Below are 19,722 nucleotides of genomic sequence, written 5' to 3' on the forward strand. Positions count from 1 at the left end.
ATTAAGTTCTAATCCTTTATTTTTGCATTGATTTCATCGCTACAGCTCGGAGTCTGTGACGAGAAAGGAGGCGGCTACGCGCCTTTAGTCACCACGCCGCACGAAAATGTTCGGGGAGGGATTGTGTCAAAATCAAATCAATCACACACACTCAGAAAACTCTCACACTTCATCAGCAACAACCCTGCTAATTAGACTCCCACAGGTTCTTTAATAGCCACTGTAATGCTATGATTGATCTGGCACTGACCACACACGATGTATTATCCCACAATGAAATGTCAAAACCACATTACCCTCCCACCCTTGCACTTCCGGACCATTATTAATATCTAGGTATGAAAAAGGTGCAGCTGCAGTTTTGTTGCACGCCCATGAAATGATTTATTCAACAGCATAAAACACCGTGATGTATACGGCGCATCTCTCCTCCAAACGAGTTCATCTGTTTCCTGCTGACTGCTAAATAGCCTCATGTGTATCATCGGTAATATTCATAGCTCAACTTTCTAGATGAGCATGAATTATTAACTCATTGAAAAGATAAATAGCGCCAAAATGGTACTTGATGTATCTGGATGCCCTTATATACAATATAGTAGAGCACAATCAATATGTTTTTTTTTGTCAGTGTGATACTTGGGGGTTGTTTTAATTCCGAAGTGATCCCTGATTTGCCGTGAACGCAGGGATTAGTTTTTTGGATCATTTACCCAAACTGACTGCTAACTGTGGACACATATTCACTGCTGAATGCCAGCCAGCAGAGCCAAGGCAAACACAAAGAAAAAGCATTCATGCAGAAAAGCATGCCTAAAAGCTCCTCCAAGAGAATCGCAGCAGCGTGCAGCCAGTTTTCAAGCAGCCCAGGCCCGATACAAGTTGCCTCCAGATGTAACGAGTCCGAAATGCCGTATTTAATGACACGCAGCATGTGCCGCGTGTCATCTGGGCCTGATGTGCCTGCGAGAGGATTGTTGAGAAAATTAAATTTTTCTTTTCTCTTTAAAGTCCGGAGCCAGCGCAGTGATTTAGCCTGTCGGACGAACGGCAGAATGAAAAATGCAAATTGCAAAGAAACACGCCTGCTCTGTTTTGAATGAGCACATTTTAAAAACAAAAACACTGGAATGGAGAAAAAATATATATAGAATGGATATAAGAAGAAACCGCACATGTCATTGAAGAGGAAAAATGGTAAATCCTGATTAATTCCCAAGCGCAAACACATTCCAGCGTGTCCCATCCAGCTTGGTTTTGCTTCTGTGAGCATAATACTGACTTACAGTATGTGCTCATACTGTAAGTACTCACTACTCATCTACATGTCCATATGGGGACACGCAGTGTAGCACCAGCGGGATTTCCGAGGCCTTCGTGAAGGAGGTCCCCTCCCTGGGTTCAACTATATCTCTGCACATGGCCGCTGATGTAGTTCACGTCCTCAGACTGCGAGAGGGCAGGAGAACGAGAGAGGAGGTGGAGCCTGACGACAGATCTGAGGGGCAGCAGAAGCTGCAATGGCAGCTTTCGGAACGTTAGCACCCGTCTCCGAGAATCTGCCCACGCTCCTGAGGCGTAGGTGTGTTGTACAAGTGTAGATTAGCCCACTTAGCATTCAAAAATCAATCTGCAGGCATGCTACTCAGGTGACGAGCTAATGTGTTTTATTCACACATTTGTCTATAATCAACAACTTCATAAAGGAGAGACACAGGAAATACTGTCTGAATTGCTAATCGCCAGACCCAACGTCCCCACTCGATACAATTGATTTATCAATTAATTCTGCATCTGCAGTGCTGCCTCTTTGCTTTACTTTGGGTGTTGGGAGGTTTTAGCGGTCAAATGCATTATTGAAAGAGGCTTTTTACCAAGCAGTGGCTGCTGCAGAGAGCTTAGGCAGTTGTCAGTCTTGATGTAAGGCTTTATTTGCAAAGTGAGTTGGTGTGAACAGCATTTTAGTCCCACTCAGAGGACAGTGGCATAAATTTATCTTGGGAGAGAGGAGGAATATCAGATGAACGAGGCTTTGTCTTGTCAGGAATATTGATTAAGTGGGTTTGGGTGGAGTCTGTGTGTACACTATGGGCTGTGGCCCCCCCACGGCATGTTTGGCACATGCTATATGTCATGTCATGCATGATGGTCATTGTGGAGAGTGTTGTTTTTCTTTCAGTCTACACTAATTTACCAAGCACAAATAAAGACAAATAATCATCCAAAGTGGGTTTTAGTGAAAAAAGTAATGCACGCATTGTCTGTTTCAACAGTTTCTCAATGGATTCAACACATTCCGACTGGAGCACATCCAACAAACACTACATGGGGCCGAGCCTATTTTAGAACATCTATTCCCTGTCCACAATTTAATGTCTGGTTGTTTTGGGGACTGCGCTGGCTGTTTCTGTTCTCCGTCTCTTTAGTGAGTCAGAAATTAATTTGTCCTCTTTACAGAATTGCCCATTTAAAGTAGATTCAGCAAAGGACGCCGCCACATTGAGGGCAGAGTGAAGAATGGCTCGCTCTGTCACGCTGAAGCCGATGTGGTATTTAAACCACGTCCATTAAAAACGGCTTTATATTCATGTGAGAGGATTACAGACCGACAGAAAAGTTATTCTTTTTCTGATATTTTGGCGAACAGGCATGCAGGTGCGTTTCTGGAGCAGCCTGATGCAGTGCTGAAGTAGGACAATTACACAAAGGTGTGTCACAGCTGATTTCAGACATGGCTAATTAAATCAGCTCCTCTCGTTCCCTTTAAGACCCCGACGATGCAGTAAAACACCAGCGTTGAGCGTAGTTTCATCATAAGCACTGGAAATGTGAACAATCCAGCTGGAATTCATCATTATTGAAAAGTCAAATTAGATAAATGCGATACAGGTTCTGAGAGACGCTGGTGAATGTGTGATGGCTAACACACCTGTGTAGGAGAATCGCCCAGGTTTTACATTGGAGAGATGCTTTATTTTACGCTTCCCAGTCTGGCTCAACACATTCTTCTCGCCAATGGTGCGGGAACATAGCACACGCGGTGAAGTCGCACAGAGGCGAAAATGGAAGGTTTTTTTCTTTTCTTTTCTTGTCTCAGTATGTGGCTGTTTTTCACAATCAGGAGAAAAAATATTGTTTGTGAAAATCCAAAGTTAGCGTGAAGAAAACCTCGACAGGACGGCAACTTTACTCCTGTGTTCAGATGTTCAGCTGAGATTTCTCACATATGCTAACGGTCCCATATTCATAAATAATTGAGATGTTTTACTGTGACATATTTAGGATGCAAGCTGTGTATTTTAGATGAAACAACAGGAGCAAATTCAGCATTCGAAGCTCTGAACAATTAACCTCCTGCAAAGAAAGATAAAAAATATTTACCTGGAGTCAGTTTGCAGATAGTTTCACTGTTTAGGGCAAAAACAGCAACACAACTTTCAGAATAATAACTTCTTTTGTTTCAACTACAATAGAAGCTATTTGAGCTGACTGTAATGTTACCGCTAATTGTTATCAGCCTGGTCTGTCTGATGTCAAATAGAAAGCTCAAAAAGAATAGATGCACCTATTTGTGGAATAGCCTTCAACCGTCTGCAGCTGGTTTAGGCCGGAAGACACACATGACATTACTAAGAACTTTTTTTAATGCTCTGGTGTCTGAATCTATACAGTCTAAATGGATGCAAACATGACACTTCTGGAATTATGTCCTCACTTGACAGACATTTACTTCACACACACACACACACACACACACACACACACACACACACACACACACACACACACACACACACACACACACACATTCAGGTTTAGTGTGATATTGTGTCACCTATATGGCTAGGTTTCTACATTTAAGTGCTAACCTTGGGAGTCACCATGTGAACAATAATGGAAGTAGGCGGTGTGCTGGAGGCTGGATGGTAAAGACAAATCAATGATGCAGAAAGAGAAAAAAAAACACATGCGAGCAATGTTTTTGTTGAAAAGACCACAAAAGACTGTTGATTCTCTCTGGCGTGTGGGTGTTTGAGTGTGTTTGTCTTTGAGCGTGAAATGCTGTAAGTGTGTGTAGGCAGGTGATGTGTCTGTCTATGTCAGCGTGTTTCATCTTTGAATGTTATCAGTGGTGAGGCTGCTCCGTCCGTGCGTGCGTGCCTAAGTGTGCGTTTATGTGTTCTTTGGGGGTTGTAGACTAGCACAGAACAAAATCTGCTGGTAAACTCAGCCTTAGCAGCCAGAGATTTCAGGCTTGGTCAGCTATGAAAGCACAATTACGTGACACGCGTGGTGCTGTGCACACAACAACCAGTGCTCTTCCACTAATTATAACCCTCTATCAACCCATGTCTCACTTGGCAATCTTTCTATCTGTCAGCATTCCTTTCATTTTTATTTTGAAATCTCTCCATCTTTCATGGATCTATCATTCTCCTTCCACTCATTCTGCATTCATCCCACCCTCCCTCCTTTAGGCAGCAGCCAAGCAGCCTCAGCAGGCAGTGTGCTCTGTTTTTTTTAGTTTTTGTTGTTTTGGGATGGTTGAAGTTTAACAGGGTCCTATGGGTCTTTCAGGTCCTCTCATCTGAGGTGTCCTAGTCATGTGCCTGAGGAACCGAGGGGGGGTTGAAAACCAATAGAACAGATTTTTCGACACGACTACCGCCGCAACGCTGACACACACACACACACACACACACACACACACACACACACACACACACACACCAAATACACTTACTCACTCCAGGCATCTCGTTCTGACAGCTTACTGTTTACTCCCGTTGGACCTGTAGCCTGGATCTGCATTTGCAACAGCGGACTGTGCCTCCGTTGCTGCCGATGATTAGGACATTATAACGGCAGATGGAATAGGAAGCTGCATGTAAAAGCGGGACTGTCAGCAAAGGGTTAACACTTTACTCTTTGTCTTTTCTATACTGTCAAGGTTCCTCGTCACCGTTCTGACAGCCCGCGTGGACTGTTGAGTGAGCGGGATTAGCTCCCGTCTACTCAAATAACCTTAGCGGGAATGTGGAAGAGCCAGAGCTAACAAACATAGTAGCTCCCCATTCTTTTGGGGTCTCCAGGCTGTTATGAAAATAAGACCTTCTCCGCATGGAGGAAATGTATTTGTGATCCTGGAACTATACTGTATCAATAATCTGAGGAGCTAATATTGTTGGTGGATGCTGCGCTCGCTCCCTCCTCGTTTATTTGCCAATGTGAAACTCAATTTCTCTGCCTCTGCTTGGCCTCAATCCTTTCTCTGCCTTTCGGTTTTTTTCTTCTTTTTTTTTAGAATTTTTTTGCAGGCTCTTCCTCCATTTTCACTCTGATTCAAAACCATTCATTTGGTATCTGAGAGCATAAATAGTTTCTCTCTCGTCCTCTCGGTCTTTGCCTTTTTGCTCTGTGACCACCGCCGCCAGGTTATTGTGACTTTGTTGGACATCTTTGGGGCGCCACCCCTCCACAGATGACTCGGAGCATAAATCCTTTTTAAAAAACAACTGCGTATGTGAGCCTTTGTTGCTTCTCTAATACAATTTGGCAAAACAGCTCGCTGGTCTATGGCCACATTGTTTAAGCAAATGGATACGATCGCGGGAGAATCAAGGGGGTGAAGCGTCCTATTGGATATTATTGCTATTGTGCAGCCATGGATTATCACTCCTGTGTGTTTGTGAAAAGAAGAGGCTGATATGAGACATTAAGAAAAGGTCTAGCAGAGGAGGGTGGTAACAGTGTGATGAGATGCATGTTTCGCTCACTGGTGTCATTTTGCATTTATTTTAACCCACATGTTCACGATAATGGCTCATTATACACTGATGAATAATAAATTCTCAATGATTCAGAAACAGCATCTGATAATAGTTGTAACCACATAGCCTACCATCAGATTTGTCTCCAATAATCTGAAACTGTCTCCCTGTATTTTGTTGCATTTATTGTTTGTCTATCAATGTTCTACTGAGCGTAAATAAAGCGTCGCACAGTTAATGTAGCAGGTGACATAAATGATTGAAATTGGTGAATTTTACACATGTGAGGCTCATATGGAGATGTGAATGATTGCTTGTTAGCCAGTGGCGCCATGATGATGAAATCAGCTGAGCACTTAGTTAGCTTCAATGAGGGATCACTCAGAGTGTCATGTGGTCTGCTGCTCTGCGTGAACATCAAAAAATCATGAAGGAGATGATACAATTCTTGTGGAGTGATGTGAAGATTCCTCCTTTAATAATTAAATCAAGCTGAGAGCTAATTATTCCAAGATTCGCTGACCTTTTCGGGAAAGCCCCATGCATCCTGCAATATAATATGATTTCTTTTTTGTTGGATTCTGTATACTTCAGTGATCAATTTCAAATAGAAGTTGGTGATTTGTGCACTCTGGTGGCACATGTTGATTTGTCCAACAGAATACTTGGGCATCTTGTTTGAAGTGAGCTTGGCCCTAGGAAACAACCTCAAGGTTTTGACATCAAAACCAAGAATCAACCCCCCTAATGGGCACCCCACTGTGGGCTAGAATTAGAGAGAATAACCCCTGCCAGGAGGCTTACTTCTCTAAATGCAGGGGCCTCTGAGGACAACGGGGAGGGTAGAAAGCATGTAAGTAGGATGGGGAAGGAGGGGAGGGGGCAGGAACGTGAACAGAGGTGAACTGGTACAAGACTGAAGGATGAAGGAAGGTATTAGTCACCAGAGGGGTGCGCTGTATTGGAAATCATTTCACATTGCACGTGTCAACATGCAAGTATAGCCACCTGTACAGAGCACAGCTTTGCAGGGACATTATGTGTGTGTGTGCGCACAGCGGCGGGGGAACAAGACAGTATTCTGGTGGTTGCATGCTTTTATGGGTACACGGAAGTCTATGACAGACATGAAACGGGACACAGAGCCTCTGTAGACAGACAGCAGTCAGCGCCAGCAGCAAGCTCAGAGCTCACAGGGTAATGTATACTCACTTCGTGCTGTTCCAGAGAGAAGGTGACACCAGTCAATCCCTATCTGACAGAGGCAGCTGAGATAATAGCGGGCTTTTATTCCCAGCAATAACTCCTGCCAATCAAAATGAAAGACATCCTGATTGTGGGAAACTGGGGATGTGTTGTGTCGAAGAAGCTTAGAGTAAGCTACAGTCTTTAGTAATTGTGTTTTATATTGTTGAGATGTATTGCGACAGGCATGCAAACCACTTGTGATATATAATTTTGCCACTGAATAATGCAATGAACGAATCTCTCATCATACTTTGATACAGATGTCGATGGCACACATGGTTTATATCTTCCTCTTTTCAGGTTATTGTCGCGTGTCACAGAAAAATGGATTAGACAATTTTGTAATTACGTGACTCGACATTAGCATATACAGTATGTGTATATATATATATATGCGTGTTTATATATGTGTGTGCGGAGGGCACAAATGCTCAAGCAATATTTTTGGACCAGTTGCAGTCCAGGGTCAGTGGGCAAGTTTTGTTTGCATGCAAACTGCCCTGTATCTGGGATATGTTGAGGGTGAGTGTGAGGCCAGAAGAAGGAGTCTTTCAGGTGGAATAAAAGCATTACTGCAACGGTAGAAAGGTCAGCTGTAAACTTGTATCAGACTGGTGGTGATCACCCTGTGCTGCAGATCTCTGAGGTATTGAGCAGGCACGCTCTAATGGCTTTGATATATGGACTACAGGACTCCCTGAAGAGGTCAATACCATAGCACTTTGTCTCTATGAGCAATGACCCTCTCAAGCTCCATTTAGAAGTGTTATATCTGCAGGAAATAGGCTGGAAAGGCCTCAGGCAGATCATCGTCGAAGAGTGCTAATATGAATGAAGTATTTTCTAATCACCTCTTCTGTGCCGTAATCATCAACCCAGTCAATCATGACTCACAGTGGAAAAACCCAACATATTGCCAGACATGATGAAAAGTAGGTTTTGATGTATTTGAGACAAGAGAATTTTAGTCAGCTGATTTATTAAAAGTCCATTTGCAGCAGTGCTGTCGTAAAGGCTGGCAAGTGGCGGTGTTTCATAATTGTTTAATGGTGGCAGACATGAGGCTGTGCTACAGATTTGTTGACTGACCCACAACTTGTCATTGCCTGCCTGTAAAAAGAACGATAAAGGATAACTCCAGAAAACAGAAACTGAAAGTGGCAGAACAGAGAGCTGTGTTTGATTGTGGCCAATTTCTCTTCAAACGCATCAGGCATAATCGGCGCCATCTTGGTCCCCTCTAAGCATATTTGCTAACCTTTGGTGTGAAAAAAGAAAGAAGCCGAATGCTGTTTGTGAATGTAGGCTGTTGGAATGAGCAGATGTTGCAGTTGTGATGCCTCCGGTCACAGCGTTTTTCCTCCACTCCTAAATTCCCAATCCAGTTCTTTCCCCCTCTCCCTGTGCTTTACAGTAGTGATGGGACGAGCGACACTGGTGCGTCAGCACTGTGCCGAGAGCTCAAGAGTGAAACCCCGTATCGGTGCGTGTATCGCTTTAACAAAGAATCACGTGGCCGATACAGGAACTGTATCGTTTGGGTGTGTCGCGTCAAAGTGTGTTTATAAGGAAACAAACTGTATCGACATGTCGTGGGTTTGTTGGATGGAGTTTTGCAGTTGCGCAATTATGGATTGTTCTAAGACGTTTTCCCCAGTGTGGAATAATTTTGATCTTGTGACTCCAAACAAGGGAAATCTTTTTCTCCTTTTTCTCACCATCGTCATCTGCACCGTGTGAAAGAGTATTTTCTAAGGCTGGGGAGCTGGTGTCTAAGAGGAGAAATCGCCTTGGAGCAAAGACACTCCAAAAACTTTTGTTTCTCAATAAAAATTCATAAACGAATCACTTTTTTGTATTATTTCATATGATTTAACAGTTAAGTTAACAAAAAATGTGTGTACATAAGTAAAAAAAATTGTAACTCTGAATTGTAACTCAAATTTGCTATATTTTACATACCAACTCAGTTTAGCAAACAAGGAATTCCTTTACCTGCAATCATTTTATAACTACTGCAGGGGTCACTAGTGGGTGACCAACACCGTATCAATACAGTGCCGACACTGTGTAGTGTGTCAATACACTCCTTGAGGTATCATCGTCCCATCACTACTTTACAGTCCCCCATCTTAATCTGAATCTTTTTCACCCCCAGACTCTCTGTTCTCTGCTGTGGCTGTGCTGAGTAACTAAGTGGAGCCCTACAAGCCATGGAGGAGATGGACAATAAACCCTACCAACCACTGTCGAAGGGCCGCCATGAGATGGAGATGTCCTACACCAGCTCGTCTGACGAGAGCGAGGACGGTCGCGCCCACCACCGTTCCTACACCTCACGTGAAACTCTGCCTGACTACACTCATGAGCTACGCCTCACCCTCGGTTCCCATCGGGAACGACAGAACAACTACAGCCAACCCCAACCAGGTATCACACTCGGGGCTTGCCTGGCTCATAGATGTTTACCTTAAAACAAACATCTGGGTTTTAACTCTGGACACGATTAATACTGTCATGTTCTGTAGCCACACACTAGTGTGCACACAGCCACACACACACACACATACACACTGAAATTCTTTAAAAGGACCTGGGTGAATTAGCTATTACGGCCAACAATGAGCCAGAAGGACAGTCGGAGGCAGCCAATTACCTCTTCTCCGTGGAGGTGATATTTCTCTCCCACAGCTAAACTAGGTCAACCCCAAACCTCTCTGGCCTCACCTGGGGTGGAAAACCACCCTTCATTACACACACTCTGAGACGTTCGCAGGCGGACACAGGCACGCCAATAGATGCACGTTGACACATACACACCGAAAAATCCTTCCCCGACGGTGACGGGAGGAGAAATGGGCCAGCGCGTGCTGTGATGGATGGCCTTTATGCAGGTCATGTGTAGTGTTCAGTGAGAAGCTGCACCTCATTGGGAGCACGCTGCTGTGCAGAGTTCATACTGATCAATAGCTACACTTTCAGCCACCCTCCCTCCCCACACGACTCCTGCTACATTTTAAGATCCACACCTCCATGCTAACAAGCAACATTAGGCATTCACGACAGTTCTGACAACAGCAACTTCTTGACAAGCCAGTCACTCCTGGGATTTCATAGTCTGAATGCCACCTTTTGTCGACTTTCTCAAATGATTGGCCTGCCAGTGGTCACGAGCCATCATCGTTCAGCTTCCTCATCACTGCAGTGTCAGAGAGTACTCTCCTTCAACAGTTACTCAGCCTTTCTGCCTCCATAACAAGCAACATCGCCTGCCATCAGTGTCATATGGTAAGGTGCAAAAGACCTCCCTGAGCAGCTTTTGAAATGTCAGTGGCAGCCAGTTTTGTGAAGCACATCTGTTTGTCTTTGAGCATCAGTTATATATAGTATAGCCCACCTAAGTAACCAACTGTTAAGGGGAAATATCGCCTCCAGTGACGTTATTAATGGATTACACTGCTTCTGACAGAGATCAGCCAATTTGTTTCTCCTCTAATTACCCTCCCATGTTCCTCATATTCTCCTTCATTTTTAAGCTTGCTCTTTCCTTGCCCCCACCCCCTGTGCCCACCTCCCCCTCAGCCACAGACACAGGTCTTTACTCTTGAAACGAAGAAGAGACCTGACAACAGTAATTGGTTTCTTTGTTTGCCCATTATTCGTCTCAAATTAATTACATTTTGCCTTTCAACATCTTGTTTACAAAACCTGGAATAAATATTTCCGAGCTTTTGCAGATGAGCTGATCATTTGTTTTTTTCTTCTTTTTTATGCATATCATTTATGTGTTATGGTGAGTATAATAGTATGTACATTTTTATTGTCATTGTCGACATTTTGTCTTAGGCAATAACAGCTTAATGCTGGCTAAATAAATAAATGTTATGGAGGAAGAAAATGTAACTGGCTGAAAAAACAAAACATAGGCTGGTTAATTCCCAGCTTGACTTTGCCTTGGCTTTGACTTAGATACTGGATTGAACATACACTATGTGGGCAGGACTCCTACACAAACCTTAGCCTGACACACACTTCCATAGAAATATCCATATCCTGGGAATGCGGACCATAACAGATGTGATGCGTCTCGTTGTAGACTAATGTATTTTCGCCTACATTGTTCCAGTTTGTTGCTCCTCGCAGTCCAATTCTAGAGAGGCATAAACTATAGTATGGCTGCCTGTTAATAAAAAAAAAAGAAGAAATACCTCACATGAAATACTGAAACTTCCCTAAATATCAATTATAATATGACAAATTCCCAAAGTGTGTGCAAAACAGCACAAACCAAGTGTGAACCAAGAGTTGCTCCGCTGCTACTGTTCAGGCAGCAGAGTGCTGGAGACAAATATGACAAATGTGTGATCAAGCTGAATGTGGTATGAGTTCTGTCTGGCCTTGGATTTGCTGTGCTGTCAATAGAAACAGCACTTGGGTTTAAATGTGCCAGTGATTACATCTGTGACCAACGACCATGATCCAAAAATGTTCGCGCAAATATTATTTTGCTCATACTCAAATCGTAATAAGCTGTGACAGGGACGGCAATGAGCAGTAATAGTGTGTTTTAATAAAACTGCCAGCCAATGGTCCATTATTACAGATAATGTTTTAATGTTCCATCTGATTGAACCAACCTTCAGAATTTCACCCGTGTGCTCTCAATTAGTTTCACAACGTGATTTTAGACTCATCCTGTACCTGTTGCTATGGAGAAGAATGGACCTCTTGGCCAAGAATTGGCCTCTTGAAGCTAATTTGAGGTAAACATTAGTGTGTGTTGGCGGCCGGTATTGTGTAGGATTGAGTCTCAAAGAACTGTGTGTGAGGCACATTTGGTCTTGACCTCATCATCCAGGCACAGTGGGACACAATGTTCGTCAACGGACTGACCAACAGGACTGAGGCTTTTACTGGAGCAGTGATTCATGTCCAGATGGCCTGACCTAACACACATTTTAACTGCTCTAAGTGCAAAGAGGAAGTTGTTTTTCTCTTACAGTGGAGTGTCAGAGATTCCAAAAGCTGCCGCAGCATCTATATTATTTTCAATTTATTCTATTAGCTCCATCACTTCCACTTGTACATTCTAAACAGAAAACTGAGGAGGTGGGAAGGAAAATTAACTCAACTGTCTCTGCAGAGAGAGAAAGAAAAAAAACGTAAAGCTCAATTGAATTGAATTGAATTGAAGTGTAACCAGAGAGCTAACACAGTATATCTGATGTTCTCAGATAACAGGTTGACGCTTGAGTTTGGAGGGCATTCTAATACCTGAAAGCATGGGAGGCTCAATTTTTCCCTCAGTCTGAGTCAATATTAATAAGGTTTGATCTTTATCTGATCTCCTCACCCCGCCAAGGAGAATATAGATGAGATCAGTGCTCTGTTTGAGCAGCGGTTCAATACATCTCAGGTTTGATAACACACATCAGACAGTCTGGACAGGATGTGGCGCTGCTGCAAATGGTTAAGCAAAATCAAGGGTTTCAATTTGATGTCGGCTCCTCAAAACCTAATAAATGCTTGTTAAAATAAACACCTGTCACTTGTTTGAGAGGTACCACAGTTTATGTCACGTGACTGATTATTGTAGATAAATGCTTAGCCACTACCTTTATATCTGAAATGACCCAAAAATTGGTAATAAAGGTTTTACAGCCTGATTGTCATTCTTTATCTCCTCTCTTTAGATTTAGACTTTTGTAAGCCTGGCCAGGTGAGGAGCCCAGACTTCCACCTGAACCAGCAGCAGCAGCAGCAGCATCAGGAGGAGGAGGATGAATCACTCTGCTCCAGGACAGCCGCCCACATGCACAGCCGTGGCTATTCGTTGGGCGTAGGATCGGACATGGACACAGAGCCGGAGGTGGACCCTTCCCCTAATCATGGCCTGCAGCACATGTGGATGCGTGGCCTGAAGTCAGAGCAGAGCTCCTGCCTCACCAGCCGCGCCAACTCAGCCCTCTCACTCACCGACACTGAGCATGACAGGAAGTCGGAGCCTGATAATGGTGAGTGTGTCATTGTTTTTCCAAAGGAGACTGTCGTTCATTATAAAAAGCCAAACCTGCTGCCGTCCTTTAATAGCTTCCATATTTATTCAGGCAGTACTGGTGGAAAATGGCGTGCTTGCAGGATTTTATATCTTTCATCATCTCAAACAATGGAAACTACTCCTGGACATGTTTATTCATTGTTGTTTTTATTCAAATATTCCTAGAAAAAATCTTTCTGGTTAAATACTTTTAAATAATCATATATTTCTTCTAGAGTGTTATTATTTTACAGCATTTTGTTCAGTTGGCCATTGGACCTGAATGCCAAGATGACAGGGCACCTGCGTCCTGGCTGATTTTCCACTACATCTGGGGGCTTTTAAGACAGAATTTTGATGTTCAATGATGGATTCTGTTGATTTTTGGTGCTCTAACTAATTCTAAGGTGACCATATCACCTGACCTTGAGACACTAAAGGATCCATTACTTCTGTTGGGTCAAGTCACATAAGGCTTAACCTTTATTTGGCCAGTTGTGAGTACGATCTCACTACTTGTATGTCTGAGTTAAAAACAGTTGTACATTTTTAAACATAAAAGTAATACGGTGTTTTAAAAATCTGCACTGTTTAACCACCATATAAATTATTTTTTTAAAGCGTTTTTACTTTGATGTTAGTTTTATGTGACGCATGATATATTTCAGTTTCTATCTAATAGATATGTGAAAATCTCATTAACACCACCACCGGTAGTCATGTTTTAGGACACGTTTAGTAAAGACATAAAAGTTTCCACTGCATTTTAAGCAAAGAGCAACGTTGCAACTAAAAAACACAACATATGACAGTGTGACTCGTTTCATGCTGTTTGTTGCAGCCCTTGAGCAACACCCTGATTGAAAGTGAAATTATTTATTTATTTTCTCTTTTTTAAACTAATGTTCCTTTCTCTCCGGAAGCGCTTTGATGTGACTGAACACAGGAAACGTTCTCCCAGTTATGTGGTCTCTGAAGTGAACGTATCGGAGGTGAACCCGAGGTTGACTAGGGATGGAGCCCAGGGATAGTCCAGCACTAAACATTCACAGCTCTCGGCTGGGAAGGGATTGAATATCCATCAAAAGCTGAGGCAGATTTTAGTTTAAAGCTTCGGAAAAAAGGAATTGTCGAGGGAGAACTTCTCTAGCACCTGACTGGCTGCCTGAGGGCAGCTGACAAGCACCTCTGTGGGAGAACGACAGCCCATAAGAAAGGAGAAGGTGAGATAGAGGAAGGGTGGATAAAGATGTGGGTCCAACTGGAAAAGCATCTGGGATGGTGCCAGCGAGGTGTCTGGTGCTGGTGGGCTTGGTTTTGCTCCCTGCAGATGGAGAGTTAGTTAGAGGCGCACACATACAAAGACAAAGCTCTCCAACAAGTCCCCAAGGACGCTGTCTGTTTATGAGAAGCTGCAGAAGAGGTGGAACATGTGCAGCAGCTGCAAAAGGAAAGGTGGAAAAAAGAGAATGACAGAGGAGGACAATATGATACAAAAAGCGGAACTATGCTAATGAGTGGATAGAAATGTTAATGTAATGGTATAATTAGAATGAGAATAAAAGGGAATGAGGATGAGGGTAAAACAGGTGAAAGAGACATTGGCTCTGAGTGAACATCAGACAAAAATGCTTAGAAAAGAGAAGGTCTACATTATACATGTGGACATCTTTTTTTAATATACATATATATGTGATGCAACCAGGGCTGTTGTTTTTAAGGACAGCCAAGTTGGACGTTGAGATCGCAGTATCACAAGCTGGAACAGGCACAGAGCGTGTGTGTGTGTGTGTGTGTGTGTGTGTGTGTGTGTGTGTGTGTGTGTGTGTGTGTGTGTGTGTGTGTGTGTGTGTGCGCGAGCGCACAGTATTACAGGAATCAATTTGCGATGGCTGCGCATATGGACCGAAGTTATTACCATCTGAGATGAGGGATTTCATCTTTATCCAGGGTCAGAATGAAATGCTGCACGAGCGCGCCGCCGATGGGAACGCAGCGAGGAAACAGAAGCAAATGAGGATGGATGAAGTCGCAGAAGTGAGCGGAGAGGATTTAAAATGTTCAAAGCATTTGGCCTCGTTGCGACTCGGCACCGGGGAAGCTGGGTAACATGTGGATTTTATATGTGGCGTGAAGCGGCGTGTGCTGTAGCCCTCCAAACCTCGACAGGATCTTGCTCGAGAACATGTTCTCCCTCCCACTCAAGCGTCACCGCTCTTCCCTCTTTTCTCTCACTTTAGTTTAATTTACTTGGAAACCTCTTTATTTCCCTCTCTGCTAACCGCAGCCCATTTATTCTCATCCTCTTCCTGTCCATCTCTCTCTGTGACACCTGGCCAGGTGTGTCCATGCGTGGCATCCCCTAATAGGAAATGCATTATGGATGTCACATTTCTCTCCGTCGGCATGACAAAGTCTTACACACCCCTCTGTTCCGAGTGATAATGAAAGTTAGAGCCACTTGGTAAAGCGGGAGCGGAGGGGCTGAAGTCAAAAAGCAAACATTTCTGCCAAAATGAAAGCCATTTGAAGTCGTTCCGACCTTGCACTCGCCTCGCCTCCGGAGTTTGCCCCCTCCCAGATCCGTTAATGATGTCAGCTTCAGACTGGCAGCCATTCTTTTATTCCTGCTCTGATTGAAGCCGACAAGTCAATTTAGTAAGTGTGTGCTTGTGTGTGAGGAAGACAAAGGGAGGGAGAGGGAGAGAAAAACAAAGAGCGAAGGAGAAGCTGATCTGGTTTGTGAGAAAAGACGTGTGCACAAACGATGTCTCTATGACGTCAGTGTGCCAGAGGGTGGGCAGTGTGCTGCCGATGTCAGGTGGGATGTCCGATCATGGAAACCACCTCAGGGACGACAGTAGGCAGACCTGAAGAACAGTCGGACCTGCTGATAAAATCCAACACCTTGAAATTGATGAAAGTGCACCATTAGAATGGTGATTGGCAGTTGAGAGGCAGAATGTGGCTCAAATAAAGTGTAACACCCACACACACACACACACCCTTTTACTTCTATCTTTGCAAGGACTCAATGATATGATGCATTTCATCAGTCCTTTGAAGATAGTAAAATGAGGATTTGGTTTCTTAGCGTGTAGCAGGTAAAAGAACGACCATGAACACACATGCATGAATTCATGAGTTCTGGTTCTGAGAGCAGTTCTTCTCATACCTCTAAAGTCTCATTGACCCAAAAGGCAGCCCACCTTTAATTCAGCCATCAACTTTATTGAACATCTGTTTATTTACCAAAGTGAGCCAACACCAGTTCTGAGATAAATCTCAATGTGAAAATAATTCCTGGGGGAGTTTGACGGACTAAACTCGGCCCTCAGTGTTGAGAACTTTCTGGGTGGATGAAGTTGTACTATTTTAAATACTAGATGGAGCCAACAGGATCTACATATTGTGAGCATTATTTTATAATCCCCCTGGAGTGTCTGCGTTCTTGTCCTTTCATTAAAGTACGCAGATTTATTCCTAAATTAAAGCATCAAAATTCAACCACTGTAAATGAATCGGTTAACCTTTTAATGGAATCAACCATTATTGACAAATATTACAAACACCGCAATTAAAGGTATAATTTAATCTGCAGGTGGACACAGTGATGCAGCAGCACGCAGGTGGTATTTTCTTAGTGTCTTTAGTAAATTCAAAAACCAGTCAGACAAAAGCTCACTGCAGGGGTCCAGAATCAACAGGTAGAATCTGAAAACACAGGAAACGGGGAAGGAAGGTCAAAGCAAGAGTCTCCTAGACAGGAAACACCTGACGACCGTTCACGAAGAAGACCAGACACACTGACAGCAAGGGGAAGGGAGGCCTGGCTTGTATACACAAAAGGGCGGGAAAACAACAAGACACAGGTGGGACACATGAGGGAAATTAACAAAGGAGGGAAAAGAAGATGATTTAAAACTATCAAAATAAAACAGGAAATGAACTTCACAACCAGACAGTTTGTTTGGTTTGGTGATATGTCTCCTTTCTGGAAGCTGATTGTGCATCTGCGTGGATGGGAAAGGCACAGGGGAGGCAAGAAATCACCCCCAGAGGAGCCAAAACAGAAATAATATTGATCAAATCAGCCACCGCCGTAAAAGCTTGAGTGGAGAATGTAAATGAAAGAAATATGCCCTCGCTGAGAATGGGCAGCAGAGGAGGGAGCCATCAGCTGATGTGGTTTGGCTGAGAGTCAGGACGAAGCTGCTGCGGCCTATCTGGACAGCTCTTTGCTCCGTTCCTTCACGGACACCAGCCTTGCCCAACCGATTCCAGGTCAGCACTTATTGCATGGAATCTACATTTTCTGTAGCGCATTAAGGTCTGACTTTGGCCGGGGTTTCTCAGCCCAAAGCCAGTCCTAGAAATCGCAACAGATTTACATCACAACCACATTTGGAACGGAGGAGCTACAGTAGCTGTTTCCTGCGTCCCGTCTGATGTCATGATTCATGCAGCTTGAAATAAATGGCTACATTTCTCAATTCAAGTGCGCCTAATCTGTGTAAACTCCTAATCTGTGATGGCACTGATCGAATTGAGCCCTGAAAGGAGAGAAAAGGAGGACTTATGAGAGACACAGATGCCATCTGGGTCTTTTGAATTACTGGACTCTAGAAATAATAAAAAAAATGCATTAGCTTTATTATCTGGGTTACAGCACTGGCTTACAATGAGATGCTAATTAATTGACCACTTTTCATTAGTTTAGTAATTTGCAGATTTACACTTATCATTTTGCTCTTCCATTTGGAACTGACACACGGGCACATCGCTGACAGCCTCTCGCTTTTCATATCGCTGTACTTTTGATTCACAATGTTCTGCAAAAGTTTCAGAGGCACATGCAAACAGTGGCTCCAGCACTCATTAAGGTGGATAACATTTGGGGCTAAAATGCAAATATATGTTTCATTACGACGGCGTGTGTACAGACTGAGCAGTTCCAGGATATCCATTAGTTAATGCCACAGACTTTCATGATATAATTGTTCCAAAATTGAAACATTAATATGCAAAAGGGGCTCAAGTCTTTTCCTCAAACACTTTTAACATTCTAGAGTTTTGAAACTTAGAAAAAAATCTGGCTTAGGATATCATTTGTGATTGTACCATGCAAATACATAGCATAGCATAACAGCAGAGGCTTTTTTTAAGAAAAAAAATCTCTATTTTAACTAGACTGGCATCAGAAGGTGTCAGAATTATTATAGAAGAATTACCAGAAATGCTGGTGGCTTTCTTGTAAACTGTCACCGGCCATGAATTCATTTACACGCAACAGCTTGCGCCACTTGAATTCAACGGGGGCCCTCGTTTCTCAGCTGAATTTGCATCCAAGCGCTAATTCTTTTGTTCCTGAGAAAATGCTTTTTTCTTTTTTTTTTAACGTTGGAACCGTCCAAGCTAAATGTGAAACTGCCAACTGTTAAGCTGCTGCTTCTGGAATCTTAACGTCTCCCATGAATTTAAAACATTTGGGTTTAAATCACATCTGACAACATAAGAGATTCCTGAACGTCACAAACAGCTTTTGGGAAATCGTGACACACATTTGTCAGTTTTTTTTTATGTGTCCTGCGCGTCATATTATCTGATAATGAGATACATTTGTTAGCTGCACTACATTGAAGGCACGGATGCATACAGGCTCATTAGCTGGAACTTAAATTGTTTTTTGAGTGCTTTCCAAATGTGTCGCATGCTAGCTCCAAATTTTGAAAAATTACTTTGGCAGAATATTTGACATGAAAGAATTTTATCAAGTCTGTTCTCACTAGATCCATTTATTATTTTAGTTTGAGTGAAGCAAAATTGTATCTTCAACAAATATATGAGATGCCTCATTGTCAATATTCACAATTAACAGGGATTATTTCTTAAAATAGCTTGCTGCCATTACACCGTGAAGACAGCTATATGAAGAATAGCTTTGAAAGTATACTTGTCTTTTTTTCCTTGGAAATAAGCAAGCGTTAATGTTGCTTTAAGTTCCAAAGTTTTCTTTAAACAAGGTCGTTCCAAGGCTCAGTGTCAGAGAGTGTCTATCTGAGGTGGGCCATTATTTTTTTATAATGATGTGCCAAACATTTGCGGTCAAGTTTATCCAAGTTGAGATCAAGTATAGAGTTGCAGAAGGTCAGTAAGGGCCCTAAAACAAAGGCTAGAGTGAAGCGGAAAAACTGACTGCGCAGTTTAATGAGCGAATGTTCCACAGAGGAGAAAAAAAATGGGACAAAAATCAGAAGAGACCGAAGACGGACAGGTTTGCTGCTGAATAAGGACATTTCACAACATGATAGGGAGCTAATGCACCTTTGGCAAAGGCTCTGTTTCACTTTAATTTTACATCCAGTTAGTGCAATTACGCGAGCTGCGCTATTGCTAAGCTAAGATGACTCTTTGAACTGAAGGAGCTGAATAAAATAGCATCAGGTATTACGTTGAATTTGATTTCAGAGGGGAATCAGATTTTCTGGATTTCTTTACTCTGATGCAGCTTTGACATTTATCAGGCAATCTGGCCATTTAATGAGGTAGTGAGGGAATTGCAAATGTTTCGAATAAGCTCCGGTATTCAAAACAGTTAGCTCAGGACATTTAAAGAATCTAAATGGATCCTATGGATTATCTGTGCATTTCTTTTTTTTTTTCTTT

The 19,722-nt window shown here is 42.9% G+C and overlaps 1 protein-coding gene across 3 annotated transcripts in view; it reads left to right on the forward strand.

The window, feature by feature from the left end:
• Positions 1 to 19,722, forward strand: part of tenm1 (teneurin transmembrane protein 1) — a 141,912-nt gene that overhangs the window by 5,803 nt on the left and 116,387 nt on the right. For 2 of the 3 annotated variants that reach the window (XM_057043992.1, XM_057043994.1), the window contains exons 2-3: positions 9,178 to 9,449; positions 12,713 to 13,033. In XM_057043992.1, the coding sequence (XP_056899972.1) occupies positions 9,233 to 9,449; positions 12,713 to 13,033 (538 nt within the window). In that variant the 5' untranslated portion in view covers positions 9,178 to 9,232. The remainder of the gene's footprint in view (positions 1 to 9,177; positions 9,450 to 12,712; positions 13,034 to 19,722) is intronic. The other variant, XM_057043993.1, reaches the window with a different exon arrangement.

Source organism: Takifugu flavidus, chromosome 9, assembly GCF_003711565.1.
Source record: "Takifugu flavidus isolate HTHZ2018 chromosome 9, ASM371156v2, whole genome shotgun sequence".
NCBI classification, from domain to species: Eukaryota; Metazoa; Chordata; class Actinopteri; order Tetraodontiformes; family Tetraodontidae; genus Takifugu; species Takifugu flavidus.